A 25792-nucleotide genomic window follows, 5' to 3' on the forward strand; every position below is an offset into this window, starting at 1 on the left:
GAAATTGATTTACTAACGCTACGCGGATCATTTGACAGTTTTGCTCTGGTGTTAAAAACTAGCTACATTATCCGTTTACTTGGAAGAATCAAAGATTTTGTTAAAGCTTATGGTAAATGTTTGTCATCCTATTCTGTTTGTTCAATCTTTGTAGATGTGTAAAGCCTAACTATATGGTATATACTATATAGTTAGATATATAGATATGCTAGGTGCACCTAGCATATATATCTACCACGTTCTTCTAAATTATAATTGTAGAATGAGATTCTTTTCATGAATACGATGATTAGCTGATAGTCCGTCTGTAAGGTTGCGCGCTGCATGTTCTTGGTTGTCGCGCCTTCTTACTTGAGATGCTATTTTATTGTAGACATGGCTAAAGATCATACGTGTTGACGATAGGGTTCTAAAACCTTTGGCGGCTACCGAGCAGCAGTGTCCAGTAGTTTTCAGGTCTTGGCTAACGATGTCTTGATTGAAAGTACAAGATGCTTTTCACGCGCGCTATTTAAAAAGGACAGTGGTATTTTTCCTCGCTGAGTAAATTTCATTGTTTTGATCGTTTATTACGTATCAAGACTACTGTTTTTCACTTTAATTGAATTTATTTCAGTTAAAGTATTTGACTAAAGTATCGTTTTTACTGTTTTTGTCGTTGGTACTCTTTAGTACCTCTTTTTCAACTGTATCTGTTAGTACTTTTGGTCCTAGCAATCTACAGCTCTTCACTTTTTTTGGTCATTGATAATTTTTTTGTTTCTGGGTATCATCGCATATTGAAAAAACCCCTCCTAAATGACCGGACAGTGTAAAAAAAGCAGTTGCCAACGTCCGGGTTGTCGTTATCCTGCTGAAAGCGGCATGCAGTGCGACGAGTGCAAAGGCTGGTACCACGAAGTTTGCACGAACTTAACGCCTGCTGCTTTCAAACGGTTCAGTAAGAAGGGTTGTGTGTGGCTTTGTCAACAGTGCTGCTCGGATGCAAACAGCTTGTTAACCGAGGCCATCTCACTGGTTGATGCTGCAAAGAAGTGTTTCAAAAAGCATAGTCGGAACGCGTCAAACAGCACTCGATCTGTTGACACGCAAATCAATGTGAAGGAAACTCAGGTGAGTCCAGTGATAGATGACTCACGCCCGTCAAAGAAGGAAAAGCAGTCTTCAAAGGGGCCTGCCTTAAGAAAAAGCTCAAGAAAAGTAGGGTCTTCTGTTCCCCGTCTCCCAGATGGGATCCAACAGGAAACACCTAGGAGCCGCAATCGCAAGGCTCGATCGGTTTCAAATGGTAAACATAACACGCCCCCTCAGATCGTCGACAACCCCCAAAACCCAACACTAGGTTTGACGCAACTGCTATTGCTTCTACCAGCAGCGTTGACGAATGGGTAAAGGTTGTAAGAAAGGAAAGTATTGATATAAAGGGAAACCTGCCCCCGTAAAAGTGGTTGAAAAATCGAAAACTGATCATAGCGACAGGTCAGCTATTTTTCATAGAATTAAGGAGAGCGATAGCTCTGAACCTAAAGCTCGTTTTGAGCACGACATTGTACTGATTAGGCAGCTGCTTAATCAACTCATGCCTCAAAATATGACTGGGGTCACCTTGCTAAAGGTGTATAGACTAGGGAGTCTAACGGACTCGAAACCAAATCATTCCAGACTGCTTAAAGTAGTATTCGGCTCTTCAAACGAACGTGACCTAATTTTACAAAATGGACACAAATTAAAGGGTTCAGGAGTCTTTATCCGAAAGGACCTACCGTTGGCAGACCGTGTTAAAAGACGGGAAGCCGAGAAAGAACTACAACATAGGTTAGACGCTGGCGAAAAGGACCTGAAAATTGTAAATTTTCGGGTTGTAAGACTTCGACAGAGAATGATGCCGAAGCCGCTCTGGGTGAAGCACGAAGGCACTTAAACAGGCTTCGGATCTGTTACACCAATGCACGGAGCTTACTTAATAAGCGATCGGAACTAGGTGTGCAGATTGACTCTATAAAGCCAGATATAATCGCAGTAACAGAAACCTGGCTGACACAGGCTATAGATAGTATAGAACTTGATTTCGAGGGCTTTACGTTAGTAAGGGCCGACAGAACACAAAAGCGCAAAGGAGGGGAGTAGCTCTATTCATTAGGAATGCTATCCCATTTACCATTATCGATAGTGTATCCCATGAGAGTGGGACGTGTGAATTAGTTAGTCTTCGCTTAAAATGCAAGGGACAAGAGCTGCTGATTGGTTTGGTCTATCGCAGTCCAAGCTGTGAGGCAAATGAGATCCTGTTAAGCAGTCTCAATACTTGGTCCCAAAGTGGTCGATGTCTAATCCTAGGGGACTTTAATGCACCTATGGTAGACTGGGAAAATCTGCGAACTGAATCGTCAGAAAATTCCTTCGAGCAGGAACTAGTTGATGCGGTTATCACATGTGCCCTAGTGCAACATGTGAAAGAAGCGACTAGGTACGACCCGGACACTGAATCATCCTTATTAGATCTTATACTGACTCACTATGAGGATGATGTTGCGAACCTCCACCATATGCCACCCTTAGGTAAAAGTGACCACGCAGTTTTAACTTTCGACTTCCATATAACTGCCAGTCATGAGGACGCGTCAGTCCAGTCCAGACCCAACGTCTGGAAAGCAAACATACCAGACATCATGCACTCAGCATCGTTAATAGATTGGACAATAGACCCAGAGTCCTCCATTGAAACGGCCTGGGACGCATTTCGAAAATCATACTTAAAAGTTACCACACCTCACATCCCTTGGACTATACCAAAGGGGCCGAAAACTCACCACCATGGTTCAGTAGGGAGGTCCGTATCCTTCTCCGTAAGAAAAGGAAAACGTGGGATAGATTTAGGTTACTGGGGACTGATGAGTCAAAATCTCAGTATCGAAAGGCTCGGAACACTTGTGCCTCGACCCTCCGTAAGTCTAGAAAATTGTACGAAGAAAAACTTGTTAAGGAATCCATAGAATGTCCTAAACGCTTGTATTCCTATATAAACCAAAGGACAAGGAGAAAAGGAAATATTCCTGCTCTATGGGGAGACAGTACTGCTTCATCATTAGTGGAGGACGACTTTGGTAAGGCTCAAGCGTTCTCGAACTACTTTAGCAACGTGTATACCATAGAAGCACCCTTCTCGTCAGCGTATACAGATCCCCCATACATACACTGGATAGCGTGACCATTAAAGAACTCGATGTCTTTGGTCTGCTAAATAAGCTTGACATAGGTAAATCCACGGGGCCCGATGAATTACATCCTAGGCTACTGAAGGAATTATCTAACTTCGTTGCGAACCCTTTAAGTACATGCTTTAACCTATCCGTTACGCAGGGTCGCTTACCGAAAGATTGGAAAAACGCCATAGTAAGTCCTGTCTTCAAAACAGGCACGAAACACAAACCTGAGAACTACCGCCCCGTTAGCCTAACTAGTGTGGTTGTTAAAATCTTAGAAAAGATTATTCGGAAGGAGCTGTTTAAGTATCTCGATAAAAACCGGATCCTCTCGGAGAAGCAGCATGGCTTCAGAATAGGTTATTCTTGTCTCACTAACTTATTAGTGGCTCGTGAAAGCTGGTGTGCTCTTAAGGACCAAAAGCTACCTGTAGACGTCGCCTTCATTGATTTCAGTAAAGCTTTTGATAAAGTTCCGCACAACCGGCTGTTATATAAGTTAAGACATATCGGGATTGGAGGTAATTTATTGATGTGGATAAAAGACTTCTTAGTTGGGCGTCAACAAAGAGTAAGGGTGAACTCAAAGTTATCTAGCTGGGAAACTGTGCTTAGTGGAGTGCCCCAGGGTACAGTTTTGGGGCCAGTGCTATTCCTCTTATATGTAAATGACCTTCCTTGTCTCCTATCATCATCGGTCTTGCTATATGCTGACGATGTCAAGATATGGAGAACGATACGATGTAAGAGTGATAGCTTAGAACTTCAAAATGACCTGAAGAAGTTATCTGAATGGTCTCAAACATGGCAGTTGCCGATAAATACTTCCAAGTGTGTTGTGATGCATATCGGTCATCAAGGCACAGATACATATACGATGAATAACACTGAGCTACCTGTCGTCCAGACATATAATGACTTAGGAGTTATCGTTAGTCAAGACTTAAAGACTACTGCACACTGCCGTGCAATAGCCGCCAAAAGTTTTAGAACGTTATGGTCAATACGTAGGGCTTTTAGTCATGTCGACACTAAGACGTTTTTGACTTTGTATACAGTGTTCGTTCGTCCTAAACTTGAGTACTGCATACAGGCGGCTAGCCCCTGCTTTAAAAAAGACAGTGAGCTTCTGGAAAGGGTTCAAAGAACGGCGACTAAGCTGGTTCCCGCAATAGCGAAGCTTCCGTATGAATCTCGACTGGCCAAGCTGAACCTTTTCCCGTTGTCATATCGCAGAACTAGAGGGGACTTGATTACAGTCTACAAATTGCTTAGTGATAAATTTGCACCTAACATGCCCTCATTTTTCTTGTCTTCCAAAACAGAGAATTTACGAGGACACTCCAAAAAAGTTCATAAGCCGAGAACAAATTACTTGTCAGCTGACTATCGACTTTCCCATCGAATCATCAACGAGTGGAATTCACTACCTCAGCACGTGGTTGAGGCTCCATCCGTCGACTCTTTCAAAAGAAAGTTGGATCAACTGAGAGACCACCATTGCCAGGACTAACATAGGCCATCGAGCCTCCTGTCCTTCCCAAACTGAAACTGAAACTGAAACATAAATTCGAAGTGTTACCTTGAAACTGGTCCGCATTAATGGCTAGTTTAATGATAGCGAGTGATGTAATTAGGCGTGTTAACTATTTCAACAATTTTGGTAGTGAGATGAATATGAATGCATGCTATCAACTTTCCCCACTTTTTGACTGTGTGAGGGCATATGTGACATACATCTGTGTTGTATGACAGTTGTAACGTATATTTGAATGTCGAGATCATATGCAGATTACAAGTATTTGATCCTATGTACACTATTCATTGTTTATGTATGGTAGAACCACTGATTTAGTAACATTAATGTTAGGGAGAGTGGTAGTTTGGATTCGTAGATAAGTTGATGCATGTTGAAGCTTCATCGACTAGTGTTTTGATATGTTATTCTGCGTGCATCCACGTTGTGATTGGTAGCATATGATACCTATTAAAAGGTTAGAGGAATATGGATAATGGTGTAACACAGTTTATAAGACCACTGACTTTGTCCATTAATTCGTATAACTAAGGTCTTGTATTTAGTGATAAGTGATTAAGGGTCATAGGTAACATTTATTTATTTGAACACTTAAGCATTGGTACAAAGGGGTACCAAATACATATGCGCCATACAATAGAAATGAGGCCAGTAGTAGTTATTATTGACTTGTGTGAGGGCTGTGATATTGCCCGATTACCGAAACCGAAGGTTTTCTTAGGTGGTCACACCCCGAGCCTTTGAACAAAAGGTCTAATCCACAAGACATTGGAGCAACGCTAGGAGTGCAGTCCCATGGTGGTCGGTGACCAACAATAGGTTCATACGTCACTTGTTGCCTTAGGACACTGGAGCCCATGTGCACCATTTGTTCGGAACTAGGGTTTTCCAATTCCCCTAGATGGACTTTCGATATCTATCAACCCGGTTAAAGCGCCAGACATCCGCTTTTTGTCCTCTTAATTTCGTAAACAACAATAGTGCCACGAGAAGGCAGTGAGTATGACTTCCGTGATAGTGGCTGTATACGCGTGACCATGCAAGAGCATTTCGAGAGGGAGAGCTGACTCTCCCCTCCACGGCTGTACCAGTACACTTGGGGGTCGTAAGTAGCAACAAGTCACTTACGTTCAATCCATATACTTTACTGAAACTTTGCATTTTGCCATTGTGCACTTCGTTAATCTATTTGGACCTAAGTTATATTCAACTAATGAAAAGCATTATGTTGCTGCCTGACCAACATAAACCCCTGGGCACAATGAAGTATGATAGTAGCTGTTCCGCTCAAATAAAACATTTTCGGCCGCACCTAGCATGGATTAACAAAAGACAACGAAGATCTATCACATCCTTTGTTCTCCAAAACGTGGTTCATTTGGATGTTCTGCTTCAAATTCATCCTTTGTCGTGTTTTACTTATGTATCATAAACCAGCGTGACTGAGTGATACCACTGTGTTCACGAACAGTTCAGTGATTATTCCACCAATTAGTTATATGACTAAATACTTAATAACAGTAGTTTGATGATTTTACTGTGCCTTATTTAGTTGTTTTTCTTTTCCATTGTTTTAGAACAAGCTTCAATACTCTTGTTTTATACTGATGTGTAAATCAACCAAACTGATCCTCTAAAACTACTTATTTGGTTTAAACCTACAACAAAAATGTTGTACTTTGAGGATTTCATGGAAGGTAAATCTAAATTTGTTAAGTGGCATCTACAGCAATTGAAAATATGCCATCTGAGCTAAATGAAAGCCTTACAAATGTTAGACAGCTAGACCTACAAGCTCAAAGTAACTTTACAAAAGACATAATATTCAATTTTCAAGATATTTTAGATTCGCTATCAGAAACCATACAGACGTTTTTCGAAAACTGCAGGTTTGGTAGACTCTTAGAATATGAGAAAAGTACTCAGATTCTTAATATTACTCGGGTAACGTGTGGCATGTTATCACGAATCTCAACAGGAATATGAGCGAGCACTTGTTCATTGCAAGGACAAACGAGAAATAGTGGAAAATATGTATAACACAGTATGATAATTCGTTATAACTCTTATCTCAAAGTACCGTAAATTAGTGAGAAAATTGGATATTGAGTTGGAAAAGTTCCGAATTGAATTAGAGGCTGATAATTCAGGAATAACAGAACAAATAGAAAAAAGTAGGTTATTTTATTAAGAACATTGCACTTAAGGAGTTCAGAATGCACTGGGGAAAGCAATAACAACAAATTCGAAGGCTGAACGTTGGTTATTTCTTAATTAACATACGCTTTTAGGTAGAAGACAAAGAATGCGATTTCAGCAATCTAGTCATTGCAAAAATAACTTCTCAGTGAGAAGACGATTGGTTGGGCCGGCTTTCAGAGCAGCACTTAAATCTGCTTGCATGAGACCCATGCAATCGGGGGGAGTGCCGTCTCTGGAAGATACTAAGTTCTCACTAAATGGTGACCAAACGTCTTTTAATAACTCTAGTTTAATCTCAACTTCTGGATGTTATGTTCAAGACACAGGATCCTACAGAAAGAACCCTGTTCATGCGGATGGCCTAAGTCCTCTTAGATCAATTGACGAAAGTAAGTTTACATTTTTCAATATACCCGCACTTCACTCAGCAATAAAACAAGTTGATGTTGTGTCGTATAAAGCAGCGTTCAGCGTCTTTTCTTGTGCGCATTTATTTGAATTATATACTCACTGTTACTTTAGATAGAATGGATATCCAGCAACATGAAAACTCAATATTTACTGGCCACATATGTTTGTGAGATTTATACATAATTTTTCTTGGTTTGGATAGTATATTTATCGCTTTTCATCAAAGTTCTCATCCGTCAAATAATACCACAGAGCACCGGGTTATATTTATACTGTTGCCTGTGTTTGCAGCTGAAATAATTCGGCTAAGCTGTACGTGGTATTATTAGTTGTATAAAACTTAGTATATAATGAATGTATGTTAGCCTCATGATGACACCATCTAGAAACTTGTTTAAGGACGTGTTTTCGGAGAGTCAGTAAATCATCATTGCACCAGTCTTTGATGTTCTTTGTGCCGTGTGAATCCAAGTGGTTCCCGTCTCAAAGTCTAAGCAGTAGAATTCCACCCGTTCCTGGTTGTCAGGTAAGAGCAGTAAAATTGTAAAACCAACAGAGTCGATAAATACATAAGGGCGATGTTACGTCAGACCTCTGGAGTTAATTCATCTGCTCTTCCTCGTTTCAGATTACTTTAGCTTTTGGAAATTCGATCAATGTCGAGTGGGGGGCGCAAGCACATGATGGCTGTCAGTGTATGGGTTCTAGGTAGTTTAAGATTGATCAGTTCATAATATGAATGAAACTCAATCTCCATAAGCCTATGCTGACTGGTTATAAGGCGGATATTTATGAAATTATGTTTGTAGGGACTCATTTTACAAATATCTTCACAAAAGAGAACAAATATTTGTTAATAACCATGAATCAAACACGAATCCTAAAATGCTAAAAGTACATATATTTTTCAAAGTTTTCTGTCATACGTTGATATATCGAAAACTAATATTTAAGTGGAAAATCCTTGTCACATCCCACTTCACTTTCTTGAAAATATTTTTGTTTGTAGACTCAATATGTTTGGACCATCAGTCCAGTGACAGTTCCTACGACAGAACCTTTGAAACGTAAGTTCAGATTTCCTTTGAATAATTTAAAATGCATGAATTGCACGGGAAAACCCCCTTGTCATGTGTTGTTCATTTTTAGTATGGAAATCCTAGCTTTATGATGCCTGATTACGATCATATACACCTTTCACTGTTTTCAGTTAGTGTTATTAGTGATCAGAATACGATTGCATAACCTATCACCAACGATTTCAGCACGATATTAACTTTCGCCTAGTGACAACGTCCTAGTGAAACAGTAAAATGTGTACAGTTGTGACCATCATCAAGAACCTACAGTTCCCATAAATTTATTGAAAATAACCGGGATATCTTTTGACAATGACTTTTCACATGGTTTAATGAGAATTAGCCTCTTGAATTAGGACTCAGCAATTACCGGTAGTTATGCATACTAGCTCCCATGTTTGTTATCCCTTTAAACTAAATAAACTTCCTAAGGATCAAAGTTTCTATTTCTAAATACTACGTTTCCAGGCTTTACTTGTTTTTCTTTTAAGTCATGCTATAATTCGGCGAGTATTAACATCATTTGAAAAAGTAAGGTACTATTGTAGTGAAGGAGAACACAGTTGAAGACAATCGAATTATATTTAGCACAACATTACAGAGTTACTTGGTAAAATAGAAAAACGATACAGTCAGTCTGTCAGTCAGCTACAACGTAGGACCAGGCACATATGTGCATCGGTCCAGGTTGCCATACCGCATCAGCACAACAAGATGAACACCGGATTCATAGCAGTGGTTCGGTCAAAGGTGGTAATATATAAGAGAAAGATTGCATATAGAGATATAGTACAAGAAGAAAAATTGGTTCGTAGAAAGAAAGGTATGAAGCGATTTTAATCTCTTAGTTTAAGAGAAGACAGAGAGTGTATACACCGACGCCATTGTGACCGATTCTGAGCCATGTCACCAAGAGTCTCCAACCATTGGTTACGACAGTCACGCGGACCCCAACCAAGTAGTCTGCATCTACCAACATGGCTCAGACTAGAAGTTAGTGACTTCAAGCACTGACGCCACGGTTTGGTTTAGCCGCCCCTAACTTTCTTTCAACCATTTCCAACACCGGATAGCATTGCACGTCGTGGTAATCGGTATTCAGGCATAAGTAACACGTGGCCAAACCATCTCAGTCGATGAAGATTCATAACCTCATCAACTGATTTACCATCATTCCCTAATACCCTGCGTCTAACCTCACTATTACTTACCCGGTGATCCCAGCAGATGCCAGCAATATTTCTAAGGCATCTGTGGTCAAATACTAGTAGCTTATGGGTGTCTTCTACTCTTAAAGGCCATGTTTCGCAGCCGTAAATTAAAACAGAACGGACTGCCGCGCACTATACTCGTCCTTTTATTGATAGACGGATATCTCGCCTTCGCCGTAGGTGACGTAAGTTGGCAAAAGCTAAACGAGCTTTTCGAATCCGTGCAGAAATTTCGTCAGACACCAAACCATTAGGGCTGATCAGACTTCCAAGATAAGTGAAGTTGTCAACGCGTCCGACTACTTCACTCCCTATCCATAGTTCAGGTGTTAACGCAGACCAGTCCTAAAGCAACAACTTGCATTTAGAGGGAGAGAAGCGCATTCCAAACATTCTGGCATTGTTGCTTAGTGCTACCAGAAGACTCTGCATTTTGTCAGCGTCTTCACCAAACAGGACTATGTCATCTGCATATTCTAAGTCGATAAGTGGACCTCCTGGAAGGAGATCAACACCCGAGAACTCAGTCGACGAGAATGTTATTTCTATCAATAGGTCTATGATGAAGTTAAACAAAAATGGAGAAAGTGGACAGCCTTGACGGACACCACTTGAGGTTGCGAAAGTAGATGACAGTTCGCCATAAGCCCTGACTCGACTAGTAGTGTTCGAGTAAAGAGCCCTCACGAGGTTTATGTGCTTCTGTGGTACGCCTTTCAATGACATACACTGCCACAGAGTCTCGCGGTCTACAGAGTCAAATGCTGCTTTTAAGTCGAGAAAGACCACCATTGTGACGCTGATAAGTATGCCTGTGTTCTAGAATCTGACGAATGGTGAATATGTGGTCGATGCAGCCACGACCAGGTCTGAAGCCAGCTTGGTTCTCTCGTGTTTGCAGTTCACGAGTCTTAGTTAGGCGTCTGATAATTATCGGGGCTAGTATTTTAGATACTGTAATACCTAATTTGCAGAATGTTCAATAATTGTTTCGGAGTTCATTGTTCTTGCATTTCTATTCCTTTCTTGATCTTCCCAATCTTCTGCTGCCAGACATTACATTCCTGACTCGCGTTACATACTACTTATGTCAATATAGGTAGCACGCGCTACACCATGTACAAAATACCACGTTCAGAAACCCAGTGACACAACTGGATCTAAATGGCATGTATTAGGACTTTGGAGTATTCACAATTAAGTGATCTTCTTTAGGTCGGTTTGTGGTATAGACGTTTATCGTCAGTGATTAGAACCCATAAACGATAACTCAGAACTATTCACGAGTAATTGTTAGTAACTGTAACAAAAATACACATTTTCGCTGCGCTTAGTATATTAGATGGATTTACACTGGGAAAGGAACCAGGTGTTTTTGTGAGTATTCTGAGTTTTTTAATCAGATACGATGTTACGGAAAACCCATATAATGTCATAAAATGCTTGCATGGTAATCTTTTGTTTTGGGTTTTACAGGATTAACCCACAAACTGGAGGAGTTACAAAGTTCGAAGAGGATACTGCAAGCGTTCACAATGCAGGTGCTGGATTTTCCACAATTTTGAAAAACAATTCGAGCTTGCTACCAGATATGTCGCTGGATGCTAAGACTCATACTGGAATGCACGATCGTATTATTAAAAGTACTAACTCTTCCAGTGGTCATTTATTTTACGACACAGCAGAACCTAACTTTACAGATCGTGACAAGCTCAATTTAACACCAAAGGCAGGTTCAATTGAGAATCAAGTGACAGACAATATCAGTTCACCCGGATGGCCCGGTTTAACACAAAGTTTTTCTAGTGTTCGGGAGAAACGCCGATACCCGCGAAGATTTGATAGAATAGGGCTAGCATGTGACCTTGCAGTTGATGAGTTCGGAAAGCTTGATGATTCACCTAATTCTAGTGTCAATGCAACGCTGGGGCATGGATTTGACGATCAAACGTATGAATTTAGTGGAAATCCGAAACCAGAAGATACTACCGACCCACCAGATGATGATGAAGATTACAAGCGTTACTGTATATGCCGAGATGTGAGTTATGGTGACATGATAGCATGCGACGCCCCAGACTGCCCCTTCGAATGGTTTCACTACGCTTGCGTGAACCTAACCGTTGCACCAAAAGGTCGGTGGTTTTGTCCTACTTGCGCTAAATCCTTACATAATAAGAAAAGCATCAAAAAAAGTTCATCTAGGAAATAATGATTGCTCCAGATGTTCAGGGAACGCGAAAGAACCAATAAAGTGCTTGAGAGCAATTCTGATATATTCATGGTTTTTAAACTGGTGTATAAGCACATGAAATATAATGTAATACGCTGCGATATTTATAGACAAAATTTAGGGTAAACAAAAAAAAGAACAATATTATTTGTATGTACATGGTCACAGTGCCTGATACATCCAAGATGCATAGAAATTCGTTTGTAAACAATGAAATTTACGAAGTCACTCTATACATTGTTCAAGTAGCTTGTTGGAAGCGTAAGAAATTTTTATTTTAAGATGATTGCGTCGTTGGCGAATACATGTTTGAAGTCCCAACTACAGAAAAAATAAATGAATAATTGAAACAAAGGATACTCAGTCATTATTCAACATTACCTCATTACTGTTTCTTTAACCTTCGTTCGATATATAAGGTGTAGAAAACAGCTACATTATGTTTTTTTTTGTAATATCTCAGTAAACAATAAGATGAAAGTACAAAGGCCCGTGACCTCGCTTAGTTTTCTATGTAACTAGGTATCTACATTCTTTTCTGGATATTTTCTTGGTTATATTTACATCAGCTTATATGCAGTTGGTTGTATCCCAGTTTTCGAAGTCAGAAGCTGTTTAACTGTTTGTAGGGGAAAATACAGTCAATTTACCGTCTATTGATTAAAACCATACAAAACAATTCTTTTAAATATCACGAGTACCAGGTTTCAATGTAAACTGTTTCATATCTGAACATTGGTTGGCATTAAAACACAGACATGACCAGCAAACACTTTAGCACTCAAAATTTAGTCGCATATCCGAGTCCTGCTATATCTACTTCAGTTTGAATACGCAAAGTTTGGTTCAAAGCCGTGTATATGGGTTTATACTGGGTTATTAAGTCAATCACTTTATCTTGTGAGAGTTTTCAATTAGAATTGATGGGATTAAGTGAAGTTACATATATGAAGGAAGTTTTTAACCTGAAATTACGTTATTTCTTTCTTAGAGTCCCATCATCTGACTCCGTTTCTGACGAACAAACCCGATCGTTGTTGCATCCTTAACGTGGTGGTCGGGCTTGCCTACCGTGATGAAGCAACCGAGCTATACTGGCTGGAACAACCGTTCCTCAAGGTCCTACCATGTCAGACAGGTCGGTTGAAGAGCGGTAAGACTAAAGGCAACAAACCCAGGGTCCGAAGGCGAAGTCGTACTGCCGACTGTACAGAGATGTGACAGCAGTAAGGTGTTTCCTTTAGACAACCAGCATGACAGCGATGCTGCCTTCCCACAAGGAGGGGTGGGGTGAGAAAAGGTCGACCCTAGAAATGCACACCTCGCCTTATCCCACGGATATCCGTCTCCGGCGGTAAGGTCTCAACAAGTACAGAGCTAACGCAAAAATTGCCCATAAAAATGTCGTGTGTGACCGACCTCAAGCAGTTGTCTCTTGGGCACTGCGGTCACGCTCTCAGGTCACTAAGATCACCTCTAATCCAATTTCCTTCTCAGGTACCTCCAGAAGAACCCTTCCACGGTGTGGGCAACCGGGAAGTGATAACCGCCCTCATACCTCTAACAGTACTCAAGACCACTGTATCTATAATCAACCTCCCTCTTCAATTCCTATTATTCCTCTTACATCGACTTCAAACTCTAAACTTCTTTTTTCGGCTCCCCCCTCAAGTGTCACCATAGCCAACGATTCTAGTGCTCAAAACACTGTCCCAGGTCTACTGAAACCTCGCTCTACACTACACATTGGAGCCTTCAATGTACGCACCCTATATCAAATCGGTCAGCAGGCTTCCTTGGCTAAAACCCTAGAATCTCGTACCATTGATGTATGCTGTGTCTCCGAAACACGCATACAGGATTCCAGTGTGGTCATTCACTTGACCCCACCTCGGCAAAACGGAGAGCCAACGAGATACACCCTCCGTGTATCTGGTGACCCGATGGCCAGCTCTCGTGGACTGGCAGGAGTAGGCATAGCACTAAGCATGAGGGCGGAACAAGCACTGTTAGAGTGGATCCCCGTCAACAGTCGTCTATGTGCTGTTCGGCTAAACGGCTCCGTAAGAACTCGGAAGGATAGGGACACACGTCGTTGCCTTTTTGTCGTTTCTGCCTACGCTCCCATTGACTGCAGCTCAGATGAAATGGAACCAGGTCAAATGTGTCGAAACGTTGGGATTAGTACTGGTAAACGACAAAACATGGTTTAGGTATGAAGAATGACTTTAAACAAATTTTTAACTCCATATAACCATTATTTGTGAAACGCAGCGAAAAGTAATAGATTGTGGACGATTGATGAAGTTATGGCACACGAGTGTTTAACGTATGTAAAAGATACTGATTAATTATAGTTTTTGTTGTGACTTTCACTTCTTTCAACGTAAGACAAAAGGAGGAAGTCATCTATTAGGATGAAAAACGTTCACAGTCTTATTTCAACAAACCCGTAAGTTGCGCAGCTAGACTCAAATGATCAGACAGTGACAACGTGGAACTTCGTACTTACGTACGTACATCACTTCCAATTGCCACACCACATTAGCACAGAGGTGCAGTTATCGATTCAAATCCCATAGTGGAAAACGTGGAAAGAGTATAAGCAGTAGTCGGGAAGATTAGGGTTTGAAGATTTATCCAAAAAGTATAATCCATTGAAATAAATTTGGAAAGAGAAAAGAAAAAGAGACAAGGAGAATTCAGAAGATTAGAATTTGGTAGATGCACCTGCGTCATTGCGAACGATTTTGAGCTATGTCATTCAAGGTTTCTAACCATCGGTTGCTATCATCTCTCGGATCCCAACCAGGTAGTCTACACCTACCGACATGGCTCAGTCCACTTGTCAGTGACGTCATGGATTTGTGCCATGTTTTGGTCTGGCCACCCCTAGCTTTCTTCCAATCTACTCCTATACCGTTGAACATCGCACGTAGAGGCAGCCGGTGGTCGGGCATACGTATCACGTGTCCCAGCCATCTCAGCTGATGAAGTTTCACTACTTCATCAATTGATTTGCCATCCTTACCTAGTACGAGCAATGTTTCGAAGACATCGATGATCGAATACTAGTAACCTACGAAAATCCTCTACTCTTACTGGCCATGTTTCACTTCCATAAAGTAGGACGGAACGAACTGCTGCGCAGTAAACACGTCCTTTGGTTGGTAGACGGATATCTCGCCTACGCCATAAATGACTCAAGTTGGCTAAAGCTAGTTGAGCTTTCTGTATCCTTGCTGAGATTTCGCCACATACCAGACCACAAGGGCTGATGAGACTTCCTTCTTTTGATTGTCTAACGGATAATTTTCCATTACTTCAGCTTCCAATTTGAATAAGTTTACAAAGCAGTCGATGCCACTTGCTACTTGTATATGTTAATGTAGATGATTGCTTGGTGGGCGTTATGAATAGGTTTCGTAAATAGATTTGGTAGGGGATTTTGTGATTGGTTTAAAATAGCTATCTGTAGAAGGCGGGTAGGGTAGAAGTATTAACATCAAGGTTGCGGGACAAGATGACGAGTGACAATTCAAAAATAAAACGGGGTAAAAAGATGAAATTATTGTAGTTAATATTCATAAAAAATTCGACTATGAACTAAGTAGCAACATTTCATACACGTCATATTGTATTGGATTTTTGTGTAAATGAATCAGGGATCTTATCGGATGAAAATTTGAGGTAGTCCAGTGTTGTACTCAAATGTGTTCTCCATTATGAGTTCTAAGGTCTGTTATGCCATCCATTGATCAATCCATGTTATGTTAACTTGTAAGGTGAATCTACGCTACGGCCAGGATAGATCTTAATATACTCTAAGCTGACTAACTGGTTCATTTTTTTCAAGGTCTTCGGCTACATAAACATACACCCTAATTCAGACACAATCTTGTAGGTAGGAATTCAAACATAATAAGGAGGAAGTACGTCTTATGCCCCATGGAGGGTAACAGGTGCAAGTAACGTTTTGTGTTGACAGCTTTGCATGTTGAACCAGAGCCATTAAGTGCTTTAGTTCATATTCTCAGAATTTACAGTGCACTTCCAGGCGGCCATGTTCGCTCCTGTATAATGAAAAGACAACTTAAGTTCTGCTAATACCTAGTTTACCGAATACATGGAGGTCGATTTTATTTATTCATGGCCACAAATATTATAAATAATTAAGTTAATTAGTTATGCAGATTTATCAAATATATTACTTACCACCATGATCATTTTGTTCGTGGCTTCTTCGTGACTCTGTATCAGGAAAACATTTCAAACATTCATGACAAGCAAACACCTTTGAAGCTGAAAAGTCAAATGTTCAATTAGTACTGTTTCACAAGTAGGGAACTCACTATTATGGACCGTAAGGTTGTGTTCAAGAAGAGCGAACTTTGATGGAAATAGCATATTACACGGGGAACACAGGCTGATTGAATCTATAGATTTAGAAAGATAAGATCTGAGGTTAGGCCTATACACTATTGATTGCGCTTATGTTGCTAACTGAAGTAAGCTTGGATCTTGTTTATAAAAATATGTAAAAAGATGCTAAGTTTCACAAATATTAATGATCTCATAGAAAAGCAGACAACACTTTGAGAAGGTAATAAGGACTGAATTACCTGAGTGCACAGTTTTTGTATGACGATTAAAAGCAAACTTGGTTGAAAAACTCCTGTTACACAAAGGGCAGATGCACAATTCCGCACCTAAGTAAAATATTTGAAAATGGTAGTAAGTATTCATCAAGTAATAGAATGCCAAATGTTAAAGCCGGTGTGAAAATACTCACTTTCGTGTATCAGTCTCATATGGCGCTCTAGACCATGTTTGGCAGAGAATTTCTTCCCACAACAAGCACAAGGAAGAACAAGTTCTGATATACCTAAAAAATATTTGGAAATAAAAACGATCTTTAGGGAATTAGAAAATATAAGTGTACTTAACAATTTGGATGAAATTGATATTTTCTAAAACCAAGTAGGTATATCTCTGCATTATTACATAGGACATCTGCTTGGGTGCGAGAGATTACATTCACAGACCTACTTAAGTATTCAAATACACCATGATGAATAATAAGGTTAATTTTTGATGGGGAAGGACGGGCAAACGACGGGTCAGTGTTGATAAGACTTTCTGCGTATTAATGCAGATTTATCTTATTTTAAAAAGGGCTAATTGGAAGTCGAATGCCGGGTTTTTCCACCTGGTGACTTAATGTAATCATTCCGTGGAACGTTGCGTATTCTTCTCCACGTAAAAAAAATAGACCTATAAGATCTGGGGACATTTACAACAAGCGATGATAATAAAGTATGGATTACCGTGATCGAAATTTCATATTTACTGTATCGGCTTTCCAATGAACTTATTTATAGAAGTAGGACACTGGTCTTGAAGTTAGCTACAATGGTACAATAATATCAAAAATAATAGAAATCTTTGAATGTGAGCAGTTCGTGCTAAAACTTGGTATGTCAGATTAAGATCAAACGCAAAAGAAACCCACTTATCAAATTAGTAATAATAACTTTTAGACATTAATCTAGAAGTTCGGCTTTATATTATGTCAGCAAATGATTTAGAAATAGATGAATTTAGGGTTTTGTATGGTATCCTGTTTAACTCACCTTCATGAACTTTTCGAATATGTCGATGGAGGGCAAATTTTGTGGTAAACTTTCGTCCACATGAGTCACATTTACATTCTTCGAGACCTGTGTTTCCAAGCAGTAATGCCAATTGGATTAATGTTTTAGTAAATGATCATACGAAAAAAACAAAAATTATTAGCAAAATAAATTTACGAATTGTGAAGATAAATCTGGATTAGTAGAGTTCTACGGCGTATTTCATTTCGATTCTTACTTACCTAAATGTTTATGAAAGCTAAACGGTTTAATCTCACGATATTCCTCATGTGTACACTATTTTCTCCAGCAGTACTATACGTCTATTCTGAAATACACTAGCAAGGTTGATGAACGAATCAGTTTCTTCTTTTGATCCTTGACGATGTTCAAATAAGAAAACGCAAACAATGCTGCAAGTGTATAAACATTTTACGTCTTTTGTGAAGAAAAATGAAAACGGCTTAACGGTAGAAATATAAATTCAAATAATCTACGGTATATATTTAAGCCTTCATTATTAATCACATGATATCCATGATAGTTAGGGAAAATACTGGCTGCCTAATTAATGACCCATAATTTAGGATTTTTGTGTGATCTAGCGACCAATAAATGTTGACAAGACCAATTAAGCGGAAAAATATAGACCTTCCTGTGGGGTTTTACAAAGTAAAATATTTTCGTTGCAGAATCAGACAATGCTACATTCGAAAATGATATGTATAAACATATAATATTCAGAACTCACCTTCATGAACGATTTTTAAATGTCTAGCCATACCGTGTTTGGTAGAAACAACCTTTCCACACAAGGCACACGCCTGGTCATTGAACGCTAAAGTAAAATGGAATAAAAATTTACTAGGCAACAGCTACAATTCATCTTACATCCGCCTTAACAAAAGGTTGTATTTGTTGACCACCATAGGTTCCGATCTTTGTTGTGAATGGTACATCAAGTAGAAACATGCCCAATTCATTCCATATTACAGAAATAAGTGTAGATATATTTTTGAATGATTGGTTAAATAAACGGAATATACCTATTGATTCCCTAGAGTCGATTGAATAAATAAAATTTATCATTACACTGATCACTTAATCTACTGGACTTCTAATAGTTGATATGAAATTAAGAACTAAATAAGAACATATAGATTAACAAAAACCCAACGGAGCATGTTTTTTTAAAATTTGAATGGTTGCTTTTCCTATACAAAGTATCAAAAGAAAATCATAAACAACCCGACCACATTGCTTTCTAACAAGACAAACCAAATACTCAGAATTATACTATCTAGAAGTATCACGAATCCGTATTCCTCTGTGGCATATGAAACTTTTTTCACACAGCGCTTGTTTCAAAATATATTTGGTCTTATCAAAAATCGGAACATGTTGTTACTGGATGAAAAACAAATCCGGATTTCCAATTTTCGGTTAAGACGGAAAAATACTTTGTAAACAAGAGGAATGAGTCATCATATGTGAGAATTATATTTGAATGAATTTCAGTGAATAAATTTTAAATTATTCCAACGTTTTCTTTAATAATCGCGTTTGAACTTCTTTAGGATAATTAATTATCCTGTGGATTAATAACCTCTTCTACATACTCGGTACCCAACTTCTTCAAAACTTATTGCTTAAATATTGATGGATATTTATATAAACAGGTATAAGTGTTTACACTGCAACAAATAGTTGTAAAAACTTTGGAGCAACGAAATTAAGGTCTTTAGTGTTATATTACTTTTGATGCTACTCCTTGAATAACATCCGCAAACAATAATTTCTCCGATTACTGTATATAATTTTACTACCTCTACAACTATGGGATTCGAATCGAAAATTGTATCTCTGTGTTACTGTGGTATGACAACTTGAACTAATGTACATACGTACGAGGTTATACGTTGTTGCTGACTGACTGATATATATAACACATTAGATAAAATTATCTTTCAGGTATCACTCCCTGTTTAGTGAGTAGTACTGAAATTAGAAATAAAACTCCACCACATAGGTCAATCGATGAAGTAGTGTATGTGTCACACACATTATTCTGCCTCCAAAAATTCATGAGTGCCGATTCTCGAATATTTTCAAGACTTCAAATGTAAATGGAACCGAAATGTTAAAATTTACGAAACACTATCTTTTTATTTTATTTCATTTAATAAACAAAATTTCCGGTACAACTAGGGATCAAAAAGCTGTGCACTAGCAAAATAAAGAAATGACAATGATAGATAAATAAGTGGAGGGGAACGGATCATAAACAGGTTTTGGCCTGCACAAAGCTGTAGGAGACGGCCATCGTTATTTGACCCGGGAAAAATGACCACCGTCTATGCCTGGGAGCCCGGCTTGTGAGCTTGAACTCCCCGGTAGCACTGCATTATCTGTCGAACATACTTTCTTGAAAGCATTTAACTGATGTTAGACTTCATTGTTTAATGCTTCCAAGCTACAATCCGTTTAAATACAACTAGAGACAACGTAAAGACACAGATTCTTTTAATCTTAATGGAACCATCTAACCAAACAGAACAGTCATTATGACTGGATCTTAAGCTGTTTTTACAACTAAAAATTTAGTCTCCGCTAGATAACGAATCATATAAAAGATGTCCTGGCAACTACATTTGTCTGACAAGCCAAAGTGGTAAGCAGTTACTAAACCAACTGGAGTGAGAATAACATATGAAGCAGATTTTCCCCAATCGTCTGTTACATGTAATTAGACCTTCAGTAGAAATCAATTGGTGATACCTGTTGGTTATAGATGCTTAATTGTATGACATGGTAAGCACGTTCATACGATGAGTTATCAATTAACTGATGTTGAATACCACAGTCTAATTAACACAAACCTGACTGCAAAACTAACTAAACAAATCGTATTAAAAAAGGTGTGTTAATATGTCAGCTTAATCTAGTCCGGGGGTCAAGCAAACCCTTATCACCAGTATTTACTTTTAATTCGCGTCTTGGGAGTTATAGTGGGTCTTGTTTCCAAGTATAAGCAGTAGGACTGTCAACAAAAACATTTGCGAGGGAAAATATATTTTAATGCACATTTATTATGTGCTAGAGATACATTTAATTATAGATGCTAAACAATTTCCCTTTCGAAAAGCTAGTAAACGTATCTGGTATTCATTTAATTCAATTTAGACGATAACTCTGGCAGTGAATAAGTTTGAGAATCAAAAATATATATGTGGAATAGCTAAACAGTGATTAACTAATAGCGTAAAATACAATAGCCATATAAACATTTTTGACTTACAATTCATGAGGATTGAATAATATTGAACCTCAACGATATTTGACTGATAACGGATCCAAATAGCTAAAACGGCAAGTTAAAAACAACTTGAGAATTAATTTGAAACCTTTTCATGCAGGATAGATACCCAGTGACAGGGAGGCTAAACCACGATATTGTATAGAGATTTATATGCCTCGGAAGACGTGGTACAGCTTAGGGAGGGAAGATTCTGTTTTCCCTCTAGATATGGTTTCATGTAGTCACCCAAATATAGACACCGCCAGGGCGGTCTTACCCTCATCTCGCAGACGGGTATTGTATACAGAAGGAAGTGAACGAAAGGCGAATGCCTGGCGCTTAAATCGGGTTAGTGGATGCTGAAGATCCACGTAGGGGAGCTGAAAAGGTCGGCTTTCAAACATTAGGTGCACGAAGAATATAGGATCCTGAGAGATCGGATGACGTATGAACCCGACCTGTTCATCAGGTATCATGAAACACCTAGTGACGTTGCTCCAGTGCATTGTGGATTAGACTCCAGTCAAAGGCTAGGAAATTGGCCCCCCAAGATAATCACATTCCCCGGTTTGGGCGCTGGAGCACTATTCTAATCCAAACAAATATGATTATTAGTGAAGAAAATGTGTTATTTGTACAAACGATGCATGTAAGAACCTAATTACAAACAACTTTATTTTACGCATCATTATCCATCTATTTTGTGTTTACACTTCTTTCAAACTTACATCTCGCCTATGTAGAAAGTAATCTCGTCTAAATGATTTTAAGTCTTGACTGGCTTGAATTCTGGAAACTATCAATAAATACCGATTTCGAATCAATTATCCTTAAGACAACGAACTCTCAGCAGCTGGGTTCTTGACCACCACCCCCACAACTTAGTGTAGATATATTCAGATGGTATTACTGCTCTTTATAGACGCGTGGCTGAAACCCAGGTACAAGACCACGAACTTGTTTACTGCATTGAGAATTACATCGAGGTCAATAAAGGACGTTTTACGTTAGGATTGCAAATTATTTGTTACATAAGCTAGTAGACATACAAAACCTAAGACTGACAGCGGGTAACCCAAAAAACCGCATAATTTGCATGCATACAAATTTTCGAACAATATGATACTAAGAAACGCAATATGTAACTGTATTTTAATGCACTGAATAACAGTGACTAGAAATATTAGGTTGGAAGTGTCAGACACTTCTTTAATATAAAGGCCCTAATAATATTTACACAAAATTAGGGGTAACACCCGGAAACTGAACACAACAGAACGGGCTGTAGGCAGGGTTGATTATGGATACAGTGGTCTTGAGTGCAGTTAGAGGTGTGAGGGCAGTTATCACTTCCCGAATGACCAAACCGTGGAAAACGTCCTATCGAGGTACCTGAAAAGGAAATTAAATTAAAGGTGGTCTTAGAGACCTAAGAGCGTGACCACAGTGCCCAAGGGACAACTGCTTGAGGCCGGTCGCAATCGGCCTTTTTGTGGGAGGTTTTTGACGTGTTAGCACCGTTCTTCAAAGGGCCTTACCGCCGGAGACGGAAATCCGTGGGATAAGGCGAGGTGTGACATTTTTAGGGTTGACCTTTTCTAACCCCTTCCTTCCTTGTGAGAAGGCAGCATCGCTGCAGATGCTGGTTGTCCGAGGGAAACACCTTACTGCTGTCACACCCCTCTACAGTCAGCGGTACGACTTCGCCCTCAGACCTTGAGTTGCTGCTTTTAGTCTTACCGTTCTCCAATCGACCTGACTGGCATGGTAGAACCTACAGGAACAGTGGAGATTTATAGTTCAGGTGGATGATTTTGGTGGAGTTTCGTTCTCTGAGCTGGATGGTTCTGTCGTGAAGCTTTCATCGTTCTTCTGAATGACATAATCAGCACAAACTTCAGATAGAAGTAAAGTGTCCGAATTTCTCCATATATGTGTTTCACAGCTTGTTCTGTGCACCTCGATGTTGATTGGTTCTTATTGACCTTAAATTTGTCATTGTTTACTTCTTTGTTTTGGTTGTGTCTCCCATTGGTTTGATTTTTGTTCCTATATTTGTGCATGATTTTCCTGATTGGTTGGTAAACTGGATTGATTTCAATATGCTTGTTGATTGCTGATTGACCTAAGTGCCAGGCTTCTAAAAATTCTCTGGTGTTTTTGGAGTTTCCTCTGTCTAAGATTTCCACATTTTTCCAATCGAATGAGTGTCCGCAGTTGTCCACGTGTATTGATATAAGTGAGGAGATATCATGGCGTTTGACTGCTAATTGATGTTCGTGTAGGCGAAGGTGAAGGGGGCGTCTGCTTTGTCCGATGTAGTGTTTTTCGCAGTTGGCACAATTTATTTTGTAGGTGATGTTTGATTTGTTTTCCTTTGTTATTTCATCCTTTGGTTTGCATAGGATTGATTGTAGTGATTTTGTCGGTTTGTGTGCCACACCTATCCCGAAGGTTTTCAGCAGTTTCGTTGCGGTTTCTGATATTCCTTGTATGTATGGTAGGGTGATCCTTTTGTTGATTTCTCTGCTTGACTTGGGTTCGGATGCTGCGTGCGGTTGGTATTTTTTGATGAGGTTGACTGGGTAGCCGTTCTTTTGAAATACGTCCTTCAAGTATTTCTCTTCATTTTTTCGTGCTGCCAGTGTGCCAGTGTGTCCTCGACCTCTTGAACAAAGTGTGTACGCAGTTGATTTTGTGAGCTCTTGGGTCTTTGCTATTTTAGTTGAGGATTTGATCTGTATGGGTCGATTTCCTATATACTTGAGTTTCCAGTTTTCCTGTGTCGATTCTAGTGATCAATATATCGAAGAATGATAGTTTATTGTTTGACTCCTGTTCCATCGTGAACTTGATGTCATCGAAAACGTTGTTGATCAGTTTGTTGACGATGACGAAAGTGTCGTCTACATAGCGAATCCAAATTTTTGGCTTGATCACTGGTAGTATCGCGGCTTCTAGTCTTTGCATCACCGCCTCTGCGATCAGTCCTGATATTGGTGATCCCATTGGTGTGCCTTTCGTTTGTTCGTAGATTTTGTTGTTTAACTGAAAACATGTTGTTAGGCATAAATCGATGAGTTCCAGTAGACTTTGAATTTGAAGCTTTGTGTATTTAGTGAGATTTGTGTCGTTGTTGAGCAGCAGGGATATAGTTTCTTTTGCTAAATTTGGTTCAATTGAGGTGAATAGTGCTGTTATGTCGAAGGATATCATGAGTTCGTCGTTGTTGATTTGAATGTCCTTAATTTGGTCCAGGAATTGTGTGAGGGATTTGATGGAGTGGTTGACTGAATCTACTAAATGTCTCAGTATTCGTGAAATTGCTTTTGACAGATTGTACGTTGGCGTTCCGAGGAGTGCTACAATTGGACGTAGTGGAATGTTTGGTTTGTGTATTTTGGGTCTGCCGTAGAATCGAGGGAGTACTGGTCCATTGGATTTAATTCTCCATTGGTCTTGTTTTGTTATTCCATGACTACTGTGGTGCGTCCGTTGTCCGCTGGTATTATGACAATGTCCTTTCTATGCAGAAGAACACCTACTCCAAAAAGGATTAAACTACAATACAAGCGACGCCTCAAAGCTAGAATTCTTCGCAGCACTAGAGTCATTACTCAAAAGGATTCCATTCAAATAAGGGACCGATCAACGTTACATAGTTTATTCAGGATATCAAATTGAAATTACGATTAATGAAAACTTACCCGCTTAAAAGTGAAATTGACATCCTCCTAATAAATTACGAAGCTAAGCTGCTTGTCCACTCACAATATGGGCTTTTGGTGAGACCTAGTAATCATTCGAGCTGTAAACAACTCATGCTAATCTACGTGAAACCACAGATTTTTAGAAACATAGCAGAGACAAAACCAAGAGTTTCCAGTGACTAAAAGTATTTCAAACATTTTTACACAAAAAACAGTAGTGTCCACTCATAAAACACCATTAGTCCACATACTAAACACAATTTAATAACGGTAAACTACCTAGAAATGCACCAACCGCATGACGCGCGTTCCTTCAATATTCAACACAGTCAAAAAGAATGAGGACAAAGGAGTACAACATTTGTATTTACTCTGAATAGAAAAACCTTCGTAAAAGACTAAAATTTTATTCAGTATACTGAAAGGAGCTGCTGTAGAACGACAAGTTAGTGACTCATTGTAACGTGATAGAAAATATTGTAAAAGTATTTGAAAACTTTTAAAACTAATTGTGCTATGTAGCATTTCGTCCATCCTTTAAGGCACTACATTTGATCTTAAATGCGTTTGGCCTACAGTCTTACGGCACTTGCGCCGTTGTCTGTGTACAAAAACCTTCATAATTTACAGTCCAGTCCACTCAAATCAGAAATCGAAAAAACTAGAGAGTTTGAAGCCAAATTTGGAAGAGGATTATGTGTTGAGATGATTTTGATCGAAGTTGACTAGTTGTTGATAGGTATGCGCAAAACAATGTAACAAATCGTGGCCTTTTGAGGACGCATGTTCGGCGCCTTCAGATAGGGTGTGTCCAGTGAAATCTGATGATGTTAACATTAGTGTTTAAGATTTACGAAACTATTTCTCCTAAGGATTTATTTACGACTCCAGACAAATCTCAATAAGACAGGTTTTATTTAGTTTACTAATTTGTACTTCCTTATGGTTCTTACATTGCTTACCTTCGATTTTTTATTAATGGCTTTGTAGCGGTAAATAAATCCCCAAAATAAACAGCTCTAAGTTTTCGACATTGGATGCTGACCATATGTTTTAGTGGACTCATCTAGCTGAAAGCGCTCGGTCATGCATCCGCACCAGATCACGTGTGGTAACACCGTTCTCAACACCGACCGCAATCGCTAGCCAGATTAGATCAGAGAATTCCGATATATTGGTTATCGCCAAATACACTCTTCCGATTTTCTCGACTCTGTCTTTTGATTTCTCTGGGTGGGAACGAAATATATTAGAAGGTGTTACTGGTAAAAGCGT

General features: G+C 39.3%; 3 protein-coding genes across 4 annotated transcripts; 2 read left to right on the forward strand and 1 right to left on the reverse strand.

Moving 5' to 3' along the window:
- On the forward strand, positions 1–12584 carry ING2_1 (Inhibitor of growth, member). Of its 2 annotated transcripts, XM_051216452.1 has the most exons (10): positions 11–112; positions 6318–6437; positions 6470–6541; positions 6578–6684; positions 6719–6784; positions 6818–6914; positions 6948–6998; positions 7032–7331; positions 8363–8420; positions 11120–12584. In XM_051216452.1, exons 2-10 carry the CDS (start codon positions 6410–6412, stop codon positions 11853–11855), a joined length of 1515 nt encoding a protein of 504 aa, XP_051073793.1. In that variant the 5' UTR covers positions 11–112; positions 6318–6409; the 3' UTR covers positions 11856–12584. The 2 variants fall into 2 exon arrangements, with proteins under 2 accessions (XP_051073792.1, XP_051073793.1); XM_051216453.1 differs by having other exon boundaries at positions 1–112; positions 6578–6914; positions 6956–7331.
- Positions 494–1451, forward strand: MS3_00008116 (uncharacterized protein). The gene has a single exon (XM_051216466.1). It carries the CDS (start codon positions 799–801, stop codon positions 1390–1392), a length of 594 nt encoding a protein of 197 aa, XP_051073794.1. The 5' UTR covers positions 494–798; the 3' UTR covers positions 1393–1451.
- MS3_00008127 (uncharacterized protein) lies at positions 12140–24981 on the reverse strand. The gene is made up of 9 exons (XM_051216479.1): positions 24797–24981; positions 20808–20870; positions 18261–18347; positions 17510–17596; positions 16669–16761; positions 16499–16585; positions 16229–16312; positions 16092–16178; positions 12140–12197 (listed from the first exon to the last, which is right to left on the reverse strand). Exons 2-9 carry the CDS (start codon positions 20812–20814, stop codon positions 12154–12156), a joined length of 576 nt encoding a protein of 191 aa, XP_051073795.1. The 5' UTR covers positions 20815–20870; positions 24797–24981; the 3' UTR covers positions 12140–12153.
- Between the last annotated feature and the right edge of the window lie 811 nt (positions 24982–25792).

Source organism: Schistosoma haematobium, chromosome 1 (genome assembly GCF_000699445.3).
Source record: "Schistosoma haematobium chromosome 1, whole genome shotgun sequence".
Lineage (NCBI taxonomy): Eukaryota > Metazoa > Platyhelminthes > Trematoda > Strigeidida > Schistosomatidae > Schistosoma > Schistosoma haematobium.